We start from the raw sequence: 21,107 nt of genomic DNA on the forward strand, positions 1-21,107 counted from the left end.
GGCTGTTTACCTTTTTTGTTAAAAAAAACGCATTATGGTTTCTCTAATGTAACTCAAATAAATCAACATTTCTTAAGAGGTTTTTTAACTAAACAATATTACTAAACTAATACTTAAGAGACACACATAAGTCTCTCCAATAAACATGGTCTAAGAAACTCAAAAGAGTCTCTTATCAATATATTTTTGATATTATAATTAAGTTTTTAATTTTAAAAATTAAACGAATACTAAAGAAATATATAGCTGAAGAGTTTCTCATGAGTTTCAAAATCTCATCTTATTCTTTCTCTTTTTTTATTATTATTATTTTCAATTATGAGAGACCCTCTAAAAAACTTTAATTGTGTAAGCTCTAAAAACATGTATTGCCTCAATGTGATAACAGATTAAAGTTAACAACCGAATTTGTGAAGAATTAGTGGTTAGAAATATATGTATTGTTACATTTTATTACAATTTAAATGTCTGTCTTTGACGCAGAAAAATAGAATATCATTATTTTGATACATTGTTTTGACCGTATTTGTAACTTGAAAACGATTTAAAACATATTATTGTAGGCACGGACTAAAATAATAAAAAGTAAGTAGGGGCAATTCGGGTACTGTAGATTTAGATGAGAACCGTTCGTTAGACATTGTTTTTTTGTCAACCGTTCGTTAGTAATTTACTGCTACCGGATTTAATTACGCGATTACGCGGCTACACGTGTAATATCAAGCCGATTTCAGGGGCACAATCATAAATTAGTCAACACTTGCCGACATTGTAGATAAATAAAATAAAATCCAAATCATACCTTTAAAAATTAATTTAGAGCAAAAAAACACTAATAGATTTCTATATTTGGAGAGTTACATATAGCAGATGGGGACCTTACTTAGTTCTGACTTCTCTACTAATTGAAAGTAAATCTTTCAAAACCAGTAAGCAGTAAAACACCAATTATTGGTAATCGTAATTTATGTCATTTGGTTCAGCTTTTGTCGGTTATTACGGTTATTTTTGGTTAATTTCATACTATTTCGGTTGATTTTTTGTGTGATTTGGTTGGGCTTAACTTAATCTATTATGGGTCTAATATATTGGATTAGAAAAGGCCCATTAGCCCAATTTTCGGAATCAGGGTTTCTGATTTGCAGATTCTTATAAGCTTGTTGCCGGAGAGTTTTCTATCGCCGGCGATTCTCCCCTTTCGTCAGAAGTTCGATTCGACGGAGGCCAAAGAGGAAACCCTAATTCCCCATCTCTCCTTGTTGAACTGAATTGTGAAAAAAAACACCGAAGAATTGAGGATACGGCAATGGTGAAAACCGAAGTAAAAACTGAGATGTTTGAGGACATCAAACCTGATAAGCAACCTTGCGTGGTTAGCTCCGATGTCGTCTCAGATAGGAAGTTCAAGAGAACTCTCCTTTGCGTCTCGAAACCATCTTACCTTCTGGGTCTTCTTGGGCCAAGAAATAGCCGAAGCGAGTACCTCAAACGATTGCCAAAGATCCTCCGTGAGCTGATTCGAAATAGAAACTGGAGAGATGCAAGTAGTGTACTTAGCGTTTTGATGCAAGGAACAATGAGAGATGGTTCACCAGCGATGAATCGGCTCAAATACGAGGTTTATCTCCAAAGATGGAACAGTAGTGTCTTGCTTGCTTGTTGCTGTCTGTTTCTTATATTGTTCTGGTTTTGTGTCTTTGCAGTCTCATATACAAATTCTGAGTCACTTGCAATCTTGCAAAAACAACGCCGATGAGATTGGGAAAATATATGATACTTGGATCGGGAAGATTGGTAAACAGCATAAAGAGGTCCCTTTTAAAATTATAACAGACATAAGAATTTGTTATTGGACAATACAGCATTTTCCTTTCTTTTAGCTTTGAATATTGTTCTTTAAGGCTCGAGACTAACATTGACTTACCTGGTCATTTTGGACAGGAGAAGCTCTTGGTTTGGTTTGAACAAATTTGCCATTTTATCGAGCATGGGATGGATAGTGTAGCCGAGAGTGCTGTAATCAGGTATAGTTGATATCTTCTTGAGCTAGTTTTCTTGCTCTCTATGATTTCTATAGTTATCCTATTTTCAATGCACATGTTATCTTGTAATTGCGTGTATTGATTGTTTGTATGTTTAGCTAATTATCCGAGATGGTCAAAATCTTGCTTGAATTGATTTTGTTGACTTCTCTTCTTCTTTTGGCAGCATGATGCAGAACCGTGATTTGGCAATGCTTCCACGGACCAATCTATTTATAGGACTCACATTCTACAGATTGTGGTGTCGTAAATTCGTGGCAGAGTTACAGCCTGAAGATGTAGACTGCAGCGAGAGCATATCTAATGTGTCGGAACCAAGATCTGATATTATGGTTGAGTGTTCGGTCAAGGAGGAGTCTGTTTACTCTGTGGAGTCGGAGGTTTCTGTTAAACACGAGTCAGAGTCTTCGGTCATGAATTATAAACGAACTTCACATATATCCATCAGTGATTTAGCGGAAGGGATGGATGTGAAGGTAAAACTGGAGAGTCCTCAGCATTATACCAATCCACCACGACTCTATGTCACCTCTGAAGAAAACGAAGACTCTTTCCAAAATGGAGTTTCATTTGATCCCGCTCTTATTCAAATTCTTGGTTAGTACGCTAGAGTTTTCTTTAGCTCGCATTATGCAATAACCCACAAACAGTTATGTTGATTTCATGGCTTCTTTGTTTTGTTTTCTTAGGGGACATGGATCCATGGTTGCTTCCTTTGATACCACCAGAAGATCCTGATTGCTATAGAAAGATTGTTAATGATTCTTATTTTAAGGAAGCAGTGAGATATCTGCGGCTTACGATGCAGTCTCCCCGTCATGTATCACTAGCTGCATTACATCCACTTGTACAGGTAAAAACTGATATAACCATTTTTGCCTATGTGACTCATAATGTTCCTCCCATAAAGCTTGAATGTCTCACACTGATTGGATGTTTCTTTTTTCCCCTCTCTCTTCTCTTAAATTCCCTTCTAGCTTCTGTTAATTGGAGGCCATGTAGATGAAGCGATGAAAGTGGTCGAGCAGATGTGCAACAAAGTACATGACATCAAACCTTTCAGGTACAAAAAGATCTCTCTCAGTCCCTATTAATTTAGTATTTGCGCCTGCCTTTGGAAGTTAGAATATAGAAACAGAGGAATTTTCTGAAGTGAAGTTTTGGTGTTTTGGCTCAATTGTAGGATTAAGGCGGCTATGGCGGAGAAGTTTCATCCTAAGAGCACAATGCTCGCAAAATGCTACGAAGATGTCTTAAAGATTGATCCTACTTGTGTAACTACCCTGAAGAAGCTTTATGGAATGTTCCTAGAAGGTATGTAGGATCAAGAAGCCATTCTTTTAGTCTTAAAGATCTTGAATCCTGCCTTAAGTTGTCTCTAATTCCGTTTGTATTTAATTACTTGCAGATGGGTATAGTAGAGAGTCGATTGTAGAAATGATAGCATTGCATGTAGAAGCTTCTTTTCCGGAGCCGGAAATCTGGAAAGAGTTTGCCTCTTGCTTGCTTCTCTTCTTTGAGAATCTTGATGAAGACCGTATGTCAATATGTTTCGACGGCTCTGGAGAAGAAAGTAATCAACAAAATTTCTCTGTTCGATACAACCCGACACCTAAGATGTTCACCGATACATCATGGACACTTCGGGCTAAGTGGTGGCTAAACCGCCATTTCTCCTCGGAAATACTCGAGACAGAAATTAAAAAGTTCGAAAAGCTCGAGGCAGAAGAAGAAAACGGTATATCTTTTATATGAAACGGAAAATCTAAACACTGTTTTCAGATTCATCTTCGTGTTTTTAGCTGATTACAAATTCTTTGATCTTGACAGGAGGTTTGGAGATGATGAGATTGATGAGTTACAAAGCGGCATGTGCAAGTCATATCTATGGACCAGAGTTTAGTTATGTTACAATAGTGTACGGTTTGTTGGAGAATAAATGCTACAACATAGAATTGTTAAACTCCTTGCAAACACACAGACGAAATTTTAATTGTTTACACATATTATAGAATAGACCTATTTTGGTGTTATTATAATTTTTTGGTTCCCACTATGTAAGCTTTATTTTGATGGAACATGCATGACTTACTAAATTTGAGGTCTTATGCATGTATATGGAAGATATAGGTGAATAACTTTTGTTTACAAACAGATTTTATTTATACCAGTGTATTTGATTAAATCAAAACTTTAGATTTAAAATAGTTGCAATGAAATTATTCAGATATTGTGTTTCACAATGCGACTTTTGTCGGTAAATTTGATTTCAACAATGCATTTCATGTTGTTTTCGAAATGTTGAACCTTAACGACAGTAATAAAGATATGATGAATTGTAGAATTATAAAATAAAATAAAAAACCTAGAAAAACCAAATTAGCCTGTACATTTTTTCATTGTCACGTAGCCAAGAAACCAAATTAAAAAGATGACAGTTTTTGACCATTCACACATATTATGTGCACAAACAAAACAAAAAAAAGGTACAAATTTACAGAATTTTTTTTTGGAGCTGAAAACAAACCCAAATTCTGTTTTCTTCTCTTCTCTTAAGTTTCCTTTTTATATAAATATATATAAACCGAATAGATTAAAAAGCCATTCTTCTTCCTATTATTATACCTCTCTCTTCTCCATGACCAGTGCCTCTGATTTACAGATTGGGCAAACGTTCTTCACAATCAGCCATTTCTCCAAGCACTCAGCATGATACTCGTGCCCGCAATCCAAAGTCGCAATCTTTTCTTCGTTCTTGAAGCTTTCCTGTTTAGGAAGAAATTGAGAGATTTCTTTAGAGCTCTTAAACCCAAAGCCTGTGTGTAAAAGAGCTATGATCTTTGGCTATTTTTACCTGACATATCGTGCACGGTTCAGTATCTCTATCTTTAGTTTCTGGAGACGACGACTTTTCATCAAGGTTGATAACAGAACATGTTCTTATTTTGAGATGACTCTTAACATCTTCCTCTGGCAAACCAGTGTTTACGGTTCCAATTCGCTCGCTCAACGCAAGAAGCTCCTGTTCAAACCCCAGGTTTTCAAATCAGATCAACAAAAACCTAACCGTGATCACAGAAAATTGCGTATTGGATTCTCAAGCTCATGCAAAAGCCGTTAACTTTTCAGCTGCTAAACGCTTTAACTCTGATAACTACATCGGTAAAGAGTTAAGAAAATGGGCTCACCTCGTAAGACATTTCCTCGATGTCCAATCGCATATCTCTATGATGATCAATGTGATGATTTCCAGAACCTCCAAGGAAGTCTCCAAACTCCAATATCGCAACTTCCTACACACATTGTAAAGAACCAAAAGAAACAGAACCTCTTGAGCAACTACGAAAACGAAGAAGATGGGGACGAAAGAATGAGGCAAGAAAGTTACATCATCAGGCATCACTCTAAGCCGAGGAACTCCTCCACGGTGTTGTCTAAGAGTTGCTACAGGTACAGAACCATCTCGCTGATGTTGCTGGTATATTCGAAACCCGGTTGGTTGAACAGGACTCACGTGATTCGAACCCATCTCTGAACCCGAGGGGCCACTATTCATTGTGGTCTGAGGAGCAAAGCTACCAGGAGGAACTCTGTATGAGGCCGAAGAAGCCATGTGAGGGTAGAATGTGGCGCTCTGGCCTCTCACTCCTTGTACAGGAGAAGGTGTTGGGTGATGATGATGACCATAATAATGGTCCCTCGGGTTTACTTGAGAAGGATACATAAATGCTGTAGGGTTTCTACTACTAGATTCTATGGGACCAGCGACAATGTTAGTACCTGAAAGATCATTCAAAGATGGATAAATAACATGTTTTACATTAGAAACTGAGAGAAGGGATGGGAGGTACCGTGCATATAAGGCGTGTGGGGCCAAAACGAAGGTGAACCATCAGATCTGCCATGGTGTTGATCATACCAGACTGAGCCAGGAGATTGAAAAGGATGATGGCCTGCGTAATTCCCTTGAATGAAGCTGTTTGGAGCATGAGGAGGAAGAACAGGGTTCATTGTAACAGCTCCAGGTCTGTTCCTCACGCCTCCAAATGGTGCCACTGCCTCTGGCGTATTGAATGGAACTGCTAAAGTACTTAAATACTGAGGATTTCCGGTTAAGCCTTCAGCGTTTTTTCTTTTGTATGCTCCTCTTGTGTGATCCATAAAATGAGCATTCCTTTCGTACTCATGATCAGAGCTTACTCCAACTACACCGTGACTGCTAGAAGAAGGTAACTGACTTGGCGGAGCCTGAAATGCCACATAGGGAACATAGAAATTCGTGGGAGCACGCTGATGATGATGATGATGATGATGATGGTACTGAGGAAGACCGTAGAACATTGCCGAGTTGTCATAATTCTGGTCTTGAAGAGAATGTGCTTCTAAATTAGGAACGTTTGCAACCATGGCAGGGATGCTATTAGTATCCGGTTGTTGTGGAAAGCTGCCTAAGAGAATGCAAGGTTCTGGTTGGAGAGAGGCTTGAGATTGCTGCTGCTCCATTTCTAAATCGACCGTTCTATTTCTTTGTCCCATTTCGCTTGCTGCAGAAGCCCTCTGAGAGGTTTTTGATTTCATAAAAAACATCAGCAGCCATAACGATGACACAACAAAGTATAAACTGAAATTGAGCCTTTTTTATTTCAATAGAACCAACCAACGCAGCATTATTACATCTCAAGCTGATACTAAAACCTAAGCTATTACATCAACTGCACTCTTGTCAGCTTCTGATCCGGGGATTTAAGTAACGAAATCAAAAACATACATAGCACATGTTCTCCTCGATTTGGTCCGAGAAAGTGATGTAAAAGGTCCCTCAAAGAAACTTTGCATTGTGCATTCTCAAACTCATGCTAACAGATCATTCTTATGAAGATTCAATATAAATTTAGCAGCAGAATTAAAACCAAATACAGAAACTAAGAACAAATCTTCAAATGCCAAAAAGAAGAAGATCAAAACTTTTATACATTAACAAAAAAAAAATGGATGAAACTAGCCCACCATGCCTAACTAATAATCAGGACAACCGTCTTATGCAAAATTGCTAAAATAAACAAAATCAAGAACTCTGACCTTGAGAACATTAAGATTGTGAAAGAACAAAAGCTTGGAGATTTCAAAGGGCTGCAACGAGCTACAGAAGACAAAGACTTGTAATTTTGAAGAATCCGAAACCCGAAACTCCCTGCAAAGATTAGAAAAGCAACAATCTAGATGATCAAAAGGAGATTAGAGTCATAAAACCAACTAACCCAGAACAATGCAATTTCTTCAGATGAAGTTCATGAAGATAATAATAACAACAATCCATCAAAACTAAAAATAAAAATAAATAAAAACCCACCAAATAAACAATGATTTTGAACCCTGATAATCAAAAAGAAAAGCCTGAGAAACCGATTATGGTGATGATTAAAAGAGATAATTACCTGATTTTGGAGGTTTAATCAGGGAGAGAGAGATCCGAGGGGAAGAGAGAAAGAGGAGGTGAGGGAGAGAGAGAGAAGAGAGAGAGGGACGTCGGTTTCTTGATTCTGATTTCTTCTCGCACGGTGACGGAAGGTTTTTATTTTCGCATTTATCTTTTTTATTCTCTTCTCTCTCAATTTTTTATTTTCCATTTTTTCTCTTTAATTTTTCCTATTTTTTTCATTGGTTTCTCTTTTTTCTTCGTTTAATCTTTTTTTCGTTGGTTTCTCATTTTTGCAGCACATAGTTTTTTTTTTTAATGTAAAAAAGTGAAACAGTGTCCTAATTATAGACCTAAACGACGCCGTAATTATATAGAGGACGACATAGTCTTGTTAAATTTTGATAGTTATTTATTTCTGACTTTAATTATATACAAACTTTTGATTTCATAATCTTTTTTTTTAGTCTTTATTAGAGCTGATTGCTGAAGCATGCCCAACCATGATGAATTTAAAACTCATTTATTAGTTAGTTATTTCTAAAACTTTAAACGATTTTGTTTTCTTAAACGATCAAAGTTTTGGTGATTTTGTATATTTATTTATTTACGCCATAAACAATTATAGTCTTTCCATTTCACAATTAATGTCCTCTAAGATTTTTAACGCATGCAAACTTTCGTACAAAATACCTAATTTAACATCAACTTATGAAGAATTCTAAGAATCAAATTGTATTTTAAGAGTATAAGTGATTTTTTAATATGTTTTTTATTAATTTGTGTGAAAATTTGTTAAAACGACGAGTACAACTTTTATGGTAACGTGTATAAGTTAGAAAACTTTGTAAAAAATATATTCTGGATATTTATTTTTTCTGCATTAGATACATTTTGAGCAAAGTTATTAATTGTTTGGTTTTCTTAACACAGCTTTGGGGAAGTGTCCCCATGTGCTTTCTTTGTTGAACCAGCTTGACACCTAATTATGCCCAATATATTAATTTACAATTTATGGCTTACACAACGTTGTGAACAATCTAAAACTATACAACCACAACTTATCCAAGAAACGAAACTCAAATGCGCTGTAATTTATCTGATTTGTCTTAAAGAGATGCATTGTCTTTAATGTTACAGCGTCAAAATTGTGTTTTGTAATACTAATACACAAACATAACTTTGTGGAAGGAGTATTTGAAAGAAAACGTATCGACTTCATTTAGTATAAGAATTGGATGTTCATTCCACCATTTTTAACTAGCAAATGCGTTATTAATGATGATTGATATGATATATGAATATTATCATGTATTACAATGGTATGTATTGTTGTCGAGATGTCATCATTCTGATTCAAATGTTATGGAAATAATTATGTTATATGAAAAATATACAATGATACATGCTAGAAAATTATGGAACAATCGGTAGAACTACTTAATACAAAATACGAAATGCTAAAAGCCGTTTTTACAAATAACTAAGTGAAGTTTTAGTTTGATAATAATAGTTTGACAAATACGTAATTTATTGCACAATATTTTGTTTTATTGCATAGTCTATTTTTCATATGAAAAAGAAAAAAAAAACTGATTCATAGAAGTATAGAACATAAACAAATGATGAGCGTGAAAATTTGACTAGAATTTCATAAAAAGCAACAAATGACAAATCATGTTTTTAAAATGTTAAAACGCGAAAACAAACTACTTAGAATAATCCAAATAAAGATAAACGTGAATTAGAGTTAATTTTAACGAACCGAGAGAGGTGAGAGCATATGTTGTTTATTGACCAAACCAATCAGTACTTCGAGCTAAGATATACGTTTGACTTTTCGTCAAACATATACTCGTAGAATGAAATCGACATACACTTAAATCTATGACATCGTTCTTAATGTATCTGATTGAAATGCCAACAATATATCTCGAGATCATCGACATTTTGTATAATACCTAAAATTTTTAATGTATTAAAATGAAAATTTGATATATATATATATATATTTTAAAATACTATACTTGAAGAAGTAGCCATACAAAATATACTTAGCCATACACCGTATATACGTACTAGCCACACTACGTATCTGTTAGGGGAAAAGCACATGTAGCCAAACCCAAAAAAAATATACACATATCATAACAAATTTAATATATATATATATATTGTATATTTATTTATATATTTGGGTTATATAACATTGCTTCCAACTACAGAGTTTGGATCAGATTCTCTCGACTGTCTTAAACCCACGAAGAGAATATGCTATTTTATTCCTTTTTTTCTTTCTCATCGACTGAATAGCCTGAATTTAGTGAGGTATATACTATATACCAACTGGTAATCAATTTCAGAAACATTAATCTATATTAGAAAAGTGGAAATTCATTTCAGAAAACAAACTATATTACATTCATAGTCTCATTCTGTTTTTGGATTAAAGCAATCATGCTGGATACCTCACAAAATCAATCGCATGAATCAGACCAAACGACAGCGTTTATACCAATGCCAATTTCAAAACGCAAACTGGGTTCGAATTTATTGGGCCTGTGATTGGAATGTATTATGGGCCTTTTCGGGTCGATTTTTTTCCCTATAAAGTATGTATATACAACTAGGGGCTCTTGTTTTTTTTTTTTTGGTCAAAAGGGGCTCTTGTTTTTATGATCCTTAATCGATGAATAAAGACTCTCATTTTTAAGAATGGGGCCGTTGTTGAGATGACTTATGAGTATATATAACATATAATCGTTAAACCAAAACAAAACCAAAAAAAAAAGTCAGGATAGTGGTTTTGAAAAAGGCAAAATCTGTATGAATACTCACTTTTTATTTTATTGAAGCAAAATAGGAGCTTAAATAATTGCCGAACAAGAGTTGTCACGTTTGTCCATAAAAATGAGAGTTGTCACGTCTGAAAATATTAAAAGAAATGTTACTTTTATGTATAAAAAGATGATTCATGTCCATATTTGAGGGTTCTCTGCAAAATTTATTAGTAACATATGTTTGATGTGTCGAACTTTAGAAAAAATAAATTAGAGACTCCACTTTAATAGTTTTAATCGTTAACATCCATAGAATGGGTCTTCATAAATTAGAGACTCCAATTTAATAGTATAGCTATACTTACACTTTTAAAGATGGTCTTCACATGCGCGTAAGTAAGAATAGGAATTTGTATTTTACCCAAAAAAAAAAGAATAGGAATATGTAATTTTTTAAAAAAGTGGCTACTTGTTTTGGGTTGTTCACCAATTGGCTACTTGTTTGTAAATTTGTTTTTCAGTTTTTTTTTTTTTTAAATGAATGTAAAATTATATTCATAACAAAAAAAAAGGATTTTTTTACAACCCATTGAGATGCGACTTGTGTTTAAAAGAGAGAGCTAAAAGAAAGATAAAAAAATTTGATCAAGCTCGGGCACTAAACCACATTTGAAGCGCGCCCTCGTATTTTCTATCACTTATGTTGCGTATGGATTGGATTCGGCATCGAACTAACTTATCGATGAGATGCAGAATCCTAGTTGCCGGTAGCGGGTCGTCTCTATGCCAGCGAGAGTTGTGTTCTCTCCAGATACTATGGACAGTAGCTTGAAGAGAGAAGCAGAACAAGAATAGAGTTATACGATCGAGCCGCGAGTCTGAGAGGAGACTGAGAACATCATTCCAGCTTGTAGTAAACCTGTTCCAGAGCAAATTTTTGGTAAGCTTTGTCCATATTTCCCCCGAATAGCTGCAAGAGAAAAATAAATGGTCCCGAGATTCCAGGCTAGAATTGCAGAGAGAGCACAAAGTGTTTACCCCAACATTCCAGCTTTGTATCCGATCTCCTGTGGATAAACGATTTAGAATGGCGAGCCATGTGAAAACCGCGAACTTTGGAGTACAGTGCGTGAACCAGACTCCTGAGTACCATGGAACTGTAGCTGAAGCCGATCGAATGAGAAGCCAGGTCTGCTTCGAACTAAAAGAGGGTTTGAAAGATCCCTCTTTGTGCTTCCATAAGAAAATATCCTTTGTTCCCGAATTGAGTTGCGCAAGTCTGCTTTCCAACGCATTTTCAATCTCTGAGAGCAGATCGATTCGGTGGCGTCGACGGCGTCTTCGTGCTAATGACGCAATAGAAGCGTTAAGAGGGATACCAAGATCTATAGGTCCTCTCACCCCTATCAGATCGAAAATGCGTCCCATACCCGACCAAATATCAAACCAGAAGCTCGTGTTTTCCCCATTTCCAATGTCAACCTTACAGAAAGAGCTAGCCAGAGATCTATATTTAAGGATTTTTCGCCACATCCATGATCCTGTACTACTGTTGTTGCTGATCGACCAGAAAGACTCTTTCCGAATAAGATACATTTGAATCCATTTGACCCAGAGGGATGGGTGAGATGAAACTAGGCGCCATATTAGCTTTAAACAACACACATTGTTTGCCTCTTTCAAAGGCCGAAGACCCAAACCTCCTTCAGATTTAAGCTTGCAAACCTCTTCCCAAGCAACCTTTGCCCTGTGAGGGTTCAAATCCGGGCCTGACCAAAGAAATGCAGAGCAGAGTTTATCAATATCTTTAAGGCATTCACTTGGAAGTCGAAATCCTGCCATCCAAAAATTCGTGATACTATGTAAGACAGATCGAATGAGCTGCAATCGGCCTGCAATAGACAAAGATCGAACAGTCCATGAGCAAACTCGCTTGCGGCATTTCTCAAGTAGAGGCAGATAGTCTTGTTTCCGCATTTGCTTCGTAAGAAGTGGCAAACCCAGATATCGTACAGGAAGGTGTCCTGTCTGAAATTCAAATCTTTCCTCAAGTTCAGTCCTTACCGAGTCTGTAACCCCTGCGACATAAATCGTAGACTTCTCCATACTAATCTTCAGGCCTGAGATCCTCGCAAACTCATCAAAAACCTTTACAATGCCTTCAACCGATCTCACTTTACCATCAGAGAGAACCATAATGTCATCAGCAAAACTGAGGTGGGTAAGTCCCAAGTTTTTACATTTCGGGTGATAGCCAATACGCTTAGCACTCGCTTCTCTGTCCAGAAGTTTTGAAAGCACATTCATGCTAATAACAAATAGATATGGAGATAACGAGCAACCTTGCCTCAATCCTCTGCTACTTCGGAAAAAACAGGCAAGCTCTCCGTTAACTTGTACTGAGAATGAGGCTGTAGTGATGCAGAGAGAGATCCAGTGAATGAACACATCAGGGAAGTTCATAGCGCATGGACATTAAGAAGAAAAGGCCATTGGAAAGAATCAAAAGCCTTCGAGATATCTATTTTGATTGCGCAGCGAGCAGGGGAAGTATCTCTATAGTAATCCTTCACAAGTTCTGTCGCTAAAAGGAGGTTCTCAATAAGTAGACGATCCTGAATGAAGGCTGACTGATTCATCGCAATGAGCTGAGGCATGATACTTTTGAGCCTGTTGGCAATAATTTTTGAGATAACCTTATAAAGAACATTGCAACAGGAAATATGACGATAATCTTTCATTTCCACAGCAGACGTTTTCTTCGGAATCAGCGCAAGGATTGTTGTATTGATTCCCTTTGGTAAGAATCCCTTTTCAAAGAAGGATTTCACCGCGATGATGAACTCAGAACCCACAACCGACCACGTAGCTCTGTAAAACTCAGCATTAAAACCATCAGGCCCTGACGACTTGTTACTCGGCATAGAGAAAAGCACCATTTTGATTTCCTTGTCCGAAACCGGCTTAATAAGGTTATTCCCATCCACAGCCGACCACGTGAAGTGGATTAGATCTCGGAGATCATCTGCTGAAATACCGTCGAATTCATCAGGGGTATGTTGCAAGAATTCCGAAAAGAAACCCGCAGCTTCTGCTTTTATTTCATCAGCTGATGTTACCACCGTTCCATCTCTCCTCTTGATTTCGCGAATTGAGTTTGTGGCCTCCCTAGAAACAACTGCTTTGTGGAATGTCTTATTCTTCCCATCACCAATCTGCAACCAATGAACCTTGGATCTCTGCTTTAGAAAATTTTCCTCCAGCTTAGAGATAGAATCCCACCGCCTGTAAGCAGATTTTTCCTCTTCCACATTCTGTAAAGAGGGATTTAAAGCATTTACAGATTGCTTCTCAGATAAGACCTCGTATGCCTCCTTAGCTTTCTTTGAGAGATTACCCAATCTATTCTTTGCCAGAAATCGAATAGAAGGTTTAAGAGCACCTCTATCGGTGTATCAAGTGAGTATCATGGGTGGGGATCACCAATTTTTTGGGTTTAAAAAAAATCAAAAAGGCCTATAATTCGATGATCCGCCTCTTGGGGAAGCATTTTTCGAACCCGTTTTGGTTGGGGTTCATCGCTGACGTGGCTTGTTTTGATTGGGTTTAGTTAAAAAAATTTTCACTCGTGTCTCTCTCTTCCCCGAGACAAATTTCCTTGGTCATTTTCATTCTTCCCAAACTTTTTCTCCTTGGTTCTTCTCTGCATGCGATTTTTCCTCAGGCGATTTGTGAGACATCGAACCCAAATTCAGACCGCCATCTTCATCTGCTTCGTTAAGGTTAGTGCTTATCATATTGAAAGTGATTGCCGATGTTAATTTCTGCGATTGGGTTTGCGAAATTAGGGTTTTTTTTTATTTGGGGAAAAACTTTGAGGTTCGATTTTTGATTTAAATTAGGGTTACAGTGTTAATCCGACTAACAATACACTTGTTTGGGTTACTCTATCGTAAATAACATCATCTGATTTAGGGATTTAAGAAATTTTTTATCAAGTTTTCTGGGTTTGATATGGTGTTCGATTCATCTGTTTTCTGGGTTCGATCGATTCATCTGGGTTGGATCGATTCATCTGTTGTTTGTTCTGTGAATGACTTTATGATTTGGTGCGATGGTTAGATGTGAGAATGTTTTTGGGTTTAGTTTGTTAGATGTGAGAATGTTTTTGGATCGATTCATCTGGGTTGGATCAATTCAAGTTTCCTTTGTTTTATTCTGCGATTGTTTGGTGTTAGTTTGTTAGATGTGCGATGGTTAGATGTGAGAATGTTTTTGATGTGCGACTGTATTGATTGTTCATGTGTCATTTATGAGTTTGTGAGATTAGGAATTCGTTTGTTTGTTCATCACCACACATGAACACCTCTTATTCGATTGTTAGATATGAGTATCTTTGTTTGTGAGATGGTTTGATTCTCCTGATCCTCTAATTTGTTTGTTGTTGGTGTTACCGAGCAACTTGGGATTCTCGAGAGGCAGGTGAAATATCAAAAGGAACAGATGTGGAAGATAGAGACTGATATCAAGGGAGAGGTTCGAGGTCTTCGAGGAGAGGTGGAGAGTCTGAAGGAGGAGGTACGAGTTCTTCGAGGACAGTTAACGAGGCTCAACCAGACGTCATTTCAGAAATGAATAAAGGTTAGTCCGTTTTCTAACTTTAAGTTAGGTTATGTAGTTAAGTGATGTGTGTAGTTAGTTAGTTTTTTTGAGCTGGTTTAGGTCTTCTTTATAGTGATTTGATTGTTAGGTGGAGAGTTAAGGTCTTTGTTATCAATTCTTGGTAGGTTAGGGAGTTAAAGCACATTCATTGATTGCATTACAAAAACAGTTCAACTTTTAAATCTTTTAAATCCCATGGGAGTTAAAGACTTTCTATTTTAACAGATATCTATTTTAAAAGCTTTCTAAAACGTTAACCTAAAACCAAACCCCTTCTTTGTAAACAACAAAATGGATTCTCCTATTCCATTTTCTAACTCTCACGGCTTCGTCAATCTTCTAACTAGCCAACAACAAGAAAACCCAAACCCATTTACTTACCCGCACGTAATAGACCTTGGATCATCAGAAACCTTCCCTCGGTTTAGTAGTCAAAGGTCTGATGATCCAACCACACCTGGTGAATCGAGTAAGCAGCTGAGGCGACAGTGGACACCTAAGGAGGACGTGGTGTTAATCAGTTCGTGGTTAAATACTTCCAAGGACCCGGTGGTGAGTAATGAGCAGAAGTTTGGCGCATTTTGGAAGAGGATCGAAACCTATTTCAACGGCACCCTCAAGCTTAGTGGAGAGAATGCTAGATCGGCGAGTCAGTGCAAGCAAAGATGGGGTCGTCTGAACGATCAAGTCTGCAAGTATGTGGGCTGTTTTGAGGCTGCAAAGACACAGCAAACTAGCGGCCAAAATGAGAACGACCTCATGAAGGCAGCTGGAGAGATTTTCTACAACGACTATGGCGTTAAATTCACTCTTGACCACGCATGGAGAGAGCTCAGACACGACCAGAAGTGGTGTGCGACGACAGCTAACAAAGAAGGAGACAAGGGCAAACGCAGAAAGCTGGAGGCCTCTACATGTCAGTCATCCAGCTTTAATGATGATGGCGTCAACGACGATGTTTCCCAGCCACGTCCGATTGGTGTTAAGGCTGCGAAGAAAGCTGCTGCGTCCAAGAATAAAGGAGTCCACAATACGACAGAGCAGGCGGCTGAGTGTGTGCAGAGTGTGTGGAAAATAAAACAAAAAGATTTGGAGATGAGAGACAAGCTAACCAACAAGAAACTGCTCGACAAGTTACTAGCTAGAAGCGAATCACTCTCTGACAGAGAAGTGGCCCTGAAAAACCAACTGATTAATGAATTGTTACAATAATGGTTTAGGTTAATATGACTTGTTACCATTCTCTTTACAGTTTTGAGGTTAATATGATGAGTAGTTCTCTTTGTTATTATGACTTGATAGCTAATCCTTATCTTTTCTCGTTTTATGCAGATGGCTTGGATGAGAAATATGAAGCATTATTATGGATGTCACGGGCTATCTTTCTCTTGTTTTCTCTGCTTTGGCATGTACTTTTATCTGTCCACTTTTATTTGTCTCGGTCTGAACTTTTATTTTGTATTCAAGTGTCACGGTTAATGTTGTAGTGGTTGTGGTGGTGTACTTGTGTTTTCTTGTAAACCACAAAAATTATCTTCCTCTTTGTAAGAAATATCCTCTTTATAAGACATGTTATCATTATAAAGAACTTCAACTACCTCATCTTTTTTTTCTAAACCCTCTCTTTTCTCTCTGCTTCTTTAACGTGTTTCCACAACTCGTTTCCTACTCTTCTCTCATTCAAGCAATGGCATCATCATCACACACCAATTTCAGTTATGACGATCTTGATGACCGGGTTGATGACGCATTTGACGACATAATGGATCAAGCAATGGATGATCTGTATGACACCATTTTGGAGAATCAACCACCAAGAAGAGCAAAGAAGAAAAGAGCGTATATAGAAAGAGAGCGCGAAATAGGTCACATGAATCTATGGAATGACTATTTTAGTGAAGATTGTACGTATCCATCGAATATATTCCGTCGCCGCTTCAGAATGAACAAGCCGTTGTTCATGTATATTGTTGACCGTCTTTCCCAAGTTCCATTCTTTAGGAAAAAAAGAGATGCTGCGGGAAGGTTCGGTCTGTCAGCATTACAGAAGTGCACAGCCGCCATTCGTATAATGGCATACGGTTCAGCTTCTGATGCGGTTGACGAGTACCTCCGACTCGGTGAAAGTACTGCACTCTCTTGCTTGGAGAATTTTGTGGAAGCAATAATCAATATATTTGGAGAAGGATACCTCAGACGACCAACCCCAGAAGATCTTCAACGACTTCTTATTGACGGAGAGCGACGTGGTTTTCCCGGGATGATTGAAAGCATCGATTGCATGCACTGGGAATGGAAAAATTGCCCAACAGCTTGGAAAGGGCAATATACACGAGGTTCTGGAAAACCTACAATTGTCTTAGAGGCTGTCGCATCACAAGACCTTTGGTTTTGGCATGCCTTTTTTGGACCTCCAGGTACTTTAAACGATATCAACGTTATTGATCGTTCCCCTGTTTTCGATGATATTTTACAAGGTCGAGCTCCAAAAGTGAATTTCTGGGTAAACGGGCATCAATACCATTTGGCGTACTACCTAACAGACGGAATATATCCCAAATGGGCAACTTTTATCCAATCTATACCGTTACCACAAGGTGAAAAAGCAACAATGTTTGCCACAAAACAAGAATCCACCCGAAAAGACGTTGAGCGTGCTTTTGGAGTCTTGCAAGCTCGTTTTGCCATAGTCAAAAATCCAGCTCTCTTTTGGGATAAGGTAAAAATTGGAAAAATAATGAGAGCTTGTATCATCATACACAACATGATAGTAGAAGATGAAAGAGCTGGATACACCCAATACGATTTGGATTCTTTCGAACAACGAGAAGGAACCAGAACTTCACAGGTCGATATGACGTATCAAACGACTATGCCTACTAATCTCACCAATTTGATGGAGAACCGGAAGAAAGTTAAAGATAAAAAGATACATGATCAGCTGCAAAATGATTTGGTAGAGCATATTTGGGAGATATTTGGATGATATGTTTATAATTTGCTTTCAATATATATGTTACGTTTTTTTTTACTATGTAATGCTAATGTTTAAGTTTAATTCTAAATTAATAATTATTTTCGAAATTTTATTACAAAAAAAAATAATATTATTTTATTCATATGAACTCCAAATGGAGATCACCATTGGTGATGAAAAATTGATGAGATTCTAATTTTTTCATTCATTAAAATTATATTAATAAAAAATTGGTGATGAACCTCAAGTGGATATCACCATTGAGGTTGCTCTAAGGGCCTTGAGTTTTTTTGCAAACCGGAACATGGAGGAAGTAGAAGAGTAAATAGGTTGAGTGTTACCCCATAAAGTTTCCATCATCGGTAAAAACTCAGCTAACTCAGTAACAGTATTGACAAACTTGAAAGGCTTTTTTCCCTTTTCCTGTTCTACCTCCAGGGGAAATCTACACTGCAAGTGGTCTGAGCATCCACCAGCCTCAAATACACTGTATGACACTGGAAAAGCCTGATCCCATCTGATATTCTTTAAAACTCGATCAAGTTTCTTCGAAATTAGACCCTCTTCCCGTCTGTTACACCATGTGAAGAGCGGACCATGGTAAGACATATCCTCTAATTGGCAATCATTTACTAAACTCTGGAAATCTCTCATTCCCAAAGGAATAGTAGGAGAATTTTCGAAATGAGAATGCTCCTCAGCCTCAAGAATCTCATTAAAATCACCTAAACAGATCCACGGTTTATTATTAATGATTGGAGAGTTATGGTGATCTCTGATATCACTCCATAGCTCGCGACGCTCGTCCGCAAAATTAGAAGCATAGATAAAAGAGCAGAAGAACTCCTCATCCCTATCCTCAATCTTTACTGAAATTGTGATCATCTGACCACTTTTAAAAAATAGAGTAAGCCTCACCTTAGGACTCCACATCACCCAAATACGACCAAGACGACTAAACTCGTAGTTTGTAATAACCGACCAATCTCGACAAATCGACGCAGCCACACGCGACGCCTTTCCCTCCTTTACTTTAGTTTCCAACAAAGCACCAAACTGAAAATCCTGATTCTGAATCCACCTGCGAACAATGGAATGCTTAGAAATTTTGTTTAAACCACGCACATTCCACACAAAGCCCGACATCTATTATTTGTTGGATTTTGGATTCCTTTTGCCCGCAGTGTTAGATCGCGAGTCTCTAACAGTAAGGGCGCCTTGGTCTACCAAAAGTTTAATGGCCGTTTTTGATGCACGAGGGAGAGGAGGACGAGTTCCAAGCCCCTCTGCTTTATCCTTTTGCTTCAAATTCTCAGTCTGACTGGCACCAGTTTCTTCGACAAAGTGAGAAACAGAGCTCGAAACATTCTTCACCTGCAGCTCATCAGATGAGACTGCGTCAGTATCCTGATCCTCAGTACCCTCTAATACTAAGAAACGTGATGGGGAAACAGAGACATCTTCCACTCCCTGTCGATCTGATTGCCTAATAGTCTTTTTTGGAGAGTACCATTCCCATTCCTCCTTCTCATTAATTTCCTCACCAATAACATCTCGGTCTGCATCTTTCTCTGAAAAGTTTCGCAGAGTTTGGGCAGTAGTAGAGATAACATTCGTCTCCTTCTCCACTGGTGGAGTTACAACGGTTATATCCCTGTTTCCCTGAACTGCAGGCGGCAAAACTTTAGTAGTGTCAACTGTCCTTTTAAGAATGGTCTTGGGTCCATTCTTTTTCATACAGGCATCCCCTAAGTGGCCCCATTTCAAACAAAAAGGACACCGAGGAGGAAGCCATGGGTATTCAAATTCCACCACCGAGTCAATACACTTCTCTGAAGTGAACCGAAATTGTGATGGGAGATCTTTTGATAAGTCGACGTCAACAAACACTTTTGCCTCATCAAAACTCTTGCAAATTTCAGTATTTGGGTGAAGACGTTTTGGAAACCCCACAGCACTCGCAAGAAATCCCAAACCTTTCTCATGGAATAGCTTGTGTGGTACGTTTTTCAGACATACCCATAGCGGCATGGATTTGATCTCAGGTTGAGCTTCCTCTTCCACCGGAGACCATTTAGAGACTATCATCGGAACATTCGCAATGTTCCACATTCCCCTTCGTAGAATCCTATTACGGGTAGAAGGATCACGGATTTTAAACTTCATTGTTGTCTGGTCGACAACGAAAACATCCACCTTGGAAGAGTTAGATCCAAGCGGCCAGATTTTGTTTACGATTACGTGAACTTTCGCGACATGAGGAGCGGTCGCAAGGCATTTTCCGATGAGAATTTCCTCCCAGAGAGGAGCAGAGCCTTCGATGATGTCGTCTGGAATACCCACAGTAGGAGATCTTTCAATCACCGAGATCGTTAGGTCATGTTTCAAGAGACCCGACTTCTTCTGAACAATAGCTGAAAAAAGAGGTTTTGATGGTTGCTGAGAATTCACTTCCGCCGCCAGCACATCCGCACTGGAAACAGAGGTGTCCGAAGCCTGAAGCGGAGGTGGAGGAGCCGTCGAATCCACCAGAGCCGTCATCCTTGCAGCCGAAGAAATTTTTTTGAAACAGAAGCCCTAGTCGCCTTTCGAATCACCACGCCGTTTTTTTTTTTTCAGTTTTTTCGAATCACCACGAAGTTTTTCAGTTTTTTCGTTTGCTTTCAAAAAGTCATAATTTCTTGATTTTCCTACTCTTGGGATTTGACCTATGCCACTGTGTTTCTGTCATCTGTGAAAGTGTAAAGTCTGGTGGAATTTGTCTGTTAGTTAAATGTGTTTTCTCTTTTTGTAAGACGATTTGGTCGCAAAAATAGTAAAATGTAGTGAAGTTTATTGGAAGCTAGCAACTACACATCCTAACAATAACCCGTAATTAACGGTCACATGTTGTAGAATCATTTCTGCGATATTCTTATAACTTTCACTCAAATCGGTTTTTGTTTATATAAATTCTTTAGATTTCACGAAAAGAGTTGGTAATCCTTTCAGATAATGCTCAGTTGATACGATTAATATTAAATTATTGAAGTTGAATAAATGCATATTTTATATTATTGTTTTGGTCTTACGAGAGATCTCTGCAATCAAGAACCGGTTACTTCCAAGTTATTTACTTTCTTATACTTAACATGATTCAACGTATTTTACGTGTAATCTTATCGAAATAGAAAGAATATTTTAATTCGAATGCTTCTAGGAAAGTCTGCATAAATCGCAATCAAATCACA

At 37.8% G+C, this 21,107-nt stretch overlaps 4 protein-coding genes across 5 annotated transcripts; 3 read left to right on the top strand and 1 right to left on the bottom strand.

Moving 5' to 3' along the window:
• Positions 1 to 1,191: 1,191 nt before the first annotated feature.
• On the top strand, positions 1,192 to 4,185 carry LOC18011073. Of its 2 annotated transcripts, none has more exons than XM_006392755.2 (9): positions 1,192 to 1,618; positions 1,704 to 1,811; positions 1,942 to 2,024; positions 2,209 to 2,639; positions 2,732 to 2,895; positions 3,020 to 3,105; positions 3,226 to 3,356; positions 3,451 to 3,780; positions 3,873 to 4,185. In XM_006392755.2, the coding sequence occupies exons 1-9, from the start codon at positions 1,307 to 1,309 to the stop codon at positions 4,052 to 4,054; spliced, it is 1,827 nt and encodes a 608-aa protein (XP_006392817.1). In that variant the 5' UTR covers positions 1,192 to 1,306; the 3' UTR covers positions 4,055 to 4,185. The 2 variants fall into 2 exon arrangements, with proteins under 2 accessions (XP_006392817.1, XP_024005957.1); XM_024150189.1 differs by having other exon boundaries at positions 1,488 to 1,618; positions 1,704 to 1,794.
• Positions 4,186 to 4,427: 242 nt separating this feature from the next.
• On the bottom strand, positions 4,428 to 7,650 carry LOC18010912 (probable E3 ubiquitin-protein ligase ZFP1). Its single transcript, XM_006392756.2, has 7 exons — positions 7,478 to 7,650; positions 7,122 to 7,233; positions 5,894 to 6,599; positions 5,431 to 5,822; positions 5,231 to 5,335; positions 4,897 to 5,064; positions 4,428 to 4,808 (listed from the first exon to the last, which is right to left on the bottom strand). Exons 3-7 carry the CDS (start codon positions 6,576 to 6,578, stop codon positions 4,662 to 4,664), a joined length of 1,497 nt encoding a protein of 498 aa, XP_006392818.1. The 5' UTR covers positions 6,579 to 6,599; positions 7,122 to 7,233; positions 7,478 to 7,650; the 3' UTR covers positions 4,428 to 4,661.
• Positions 7,651 to 15,191: 7,541 nt separating this feature from the next.
• On the top strand, positions 15,192 to 16,112 carry LOC112082806 (glutathione S-transferase T3-like). Its single transcript, XM_024150325.1, has one exon. It carries the CDS (start codon positions 15,192 to 15,194, stop codon positions 16,110 to 16,112), a length of 921 nt encoding a protein of 306 aa, XP_024006093.1.
• A 475-nt stretch (positions 16,113 to 16,587) lies between these two features.
• On the top strand, positions 16,588 to 17,886 carry LOC112082807. Its single transcript, XM_024150326.1, has one exon. It carries the CDS (start codon positions 16,588 to 16,590, stop codon positions 17,884 to 17,886), a length of 1,299 nt encoding a protein of 432 aa, XP_024006094.1.
• Positions 17,887 to 21,107: the final 3,221 nt, after the last annotated feature.

This window comes from Eutrema salsugineum, unplaced genomic scaffold, assembly GCF_000478725.1.
Source record: "Eutrema salsugineum unplaced genomic scaffold, Eutsalg1_0 scaffold_7, whole genome shotgun sequence".
Classification (NCBI taxonomy): Eukaryota; Viridiplantae; Streptophyta; class Magnoliopsida; order Brassicales; family Brassicaceae; genus Eutrema; species Eutrema salsugineum.

Excerpts from the sequence above, each read along its gene's own strand:
- LOC112082806 (XM_024150325.1), top strand. The coding sequence starts at position 15,192 with ATGGATTCTCCTATTCCATTTTCTAACTCTCACGGCTTCGTCAATCTT.
- LOC112082807 (XM_024150326.1), top strand. The coding sequence starts at position 16,588 with ATGGCATCATCATCACACACCAATTTCAGTTATGACGATCTTGATGAC.
- LOC18010912 (XM_006392756.2), bottom strand. The coding sequence starts at position 6,578 with ATGGGACAAAGAAATAGAACGGTCGATTTAGAAATGGAGCAGCAGCAA. Across the intron at positions 5,823-5,893 it reads CCACACGCCTTATATGCACG|GTACTAACATTGTCGCTGGT; the intron begins GTACCTCCCATC and ends ATGATCTTTCAG. Across the intron at positions 4,809-4,896 it reads AACCGTGCACGATATGTCAG|GAAAGCTTCAAGAACGAAGA; the intron begins GTAAAAATAGCC and ends CTTCCTAAACAG.
- LOC18011073 (XM_006392755.2), top strand. The coding sequence starts at position 1,307 with ATGGTGAAAACCGAAGTAAAAACTGAGATGTTTGAGGACATCAAACCT. Across the intron at positions 1,619-1,703 it reads TGAATCGGCTCAAATACGAG|TCTCATATACAAATTCTGAG; the intron begins GTTTATCTCCAA and ends GTGTCTTTGCAG. Across the intron at positions 2,640-2,731 it reads CGCTCTTATTCAAATTCTTG|GGGACATGGATCCATGGTTG; the intron begins GTTAGTACGCTA and ends TTGTTTTCTTAG.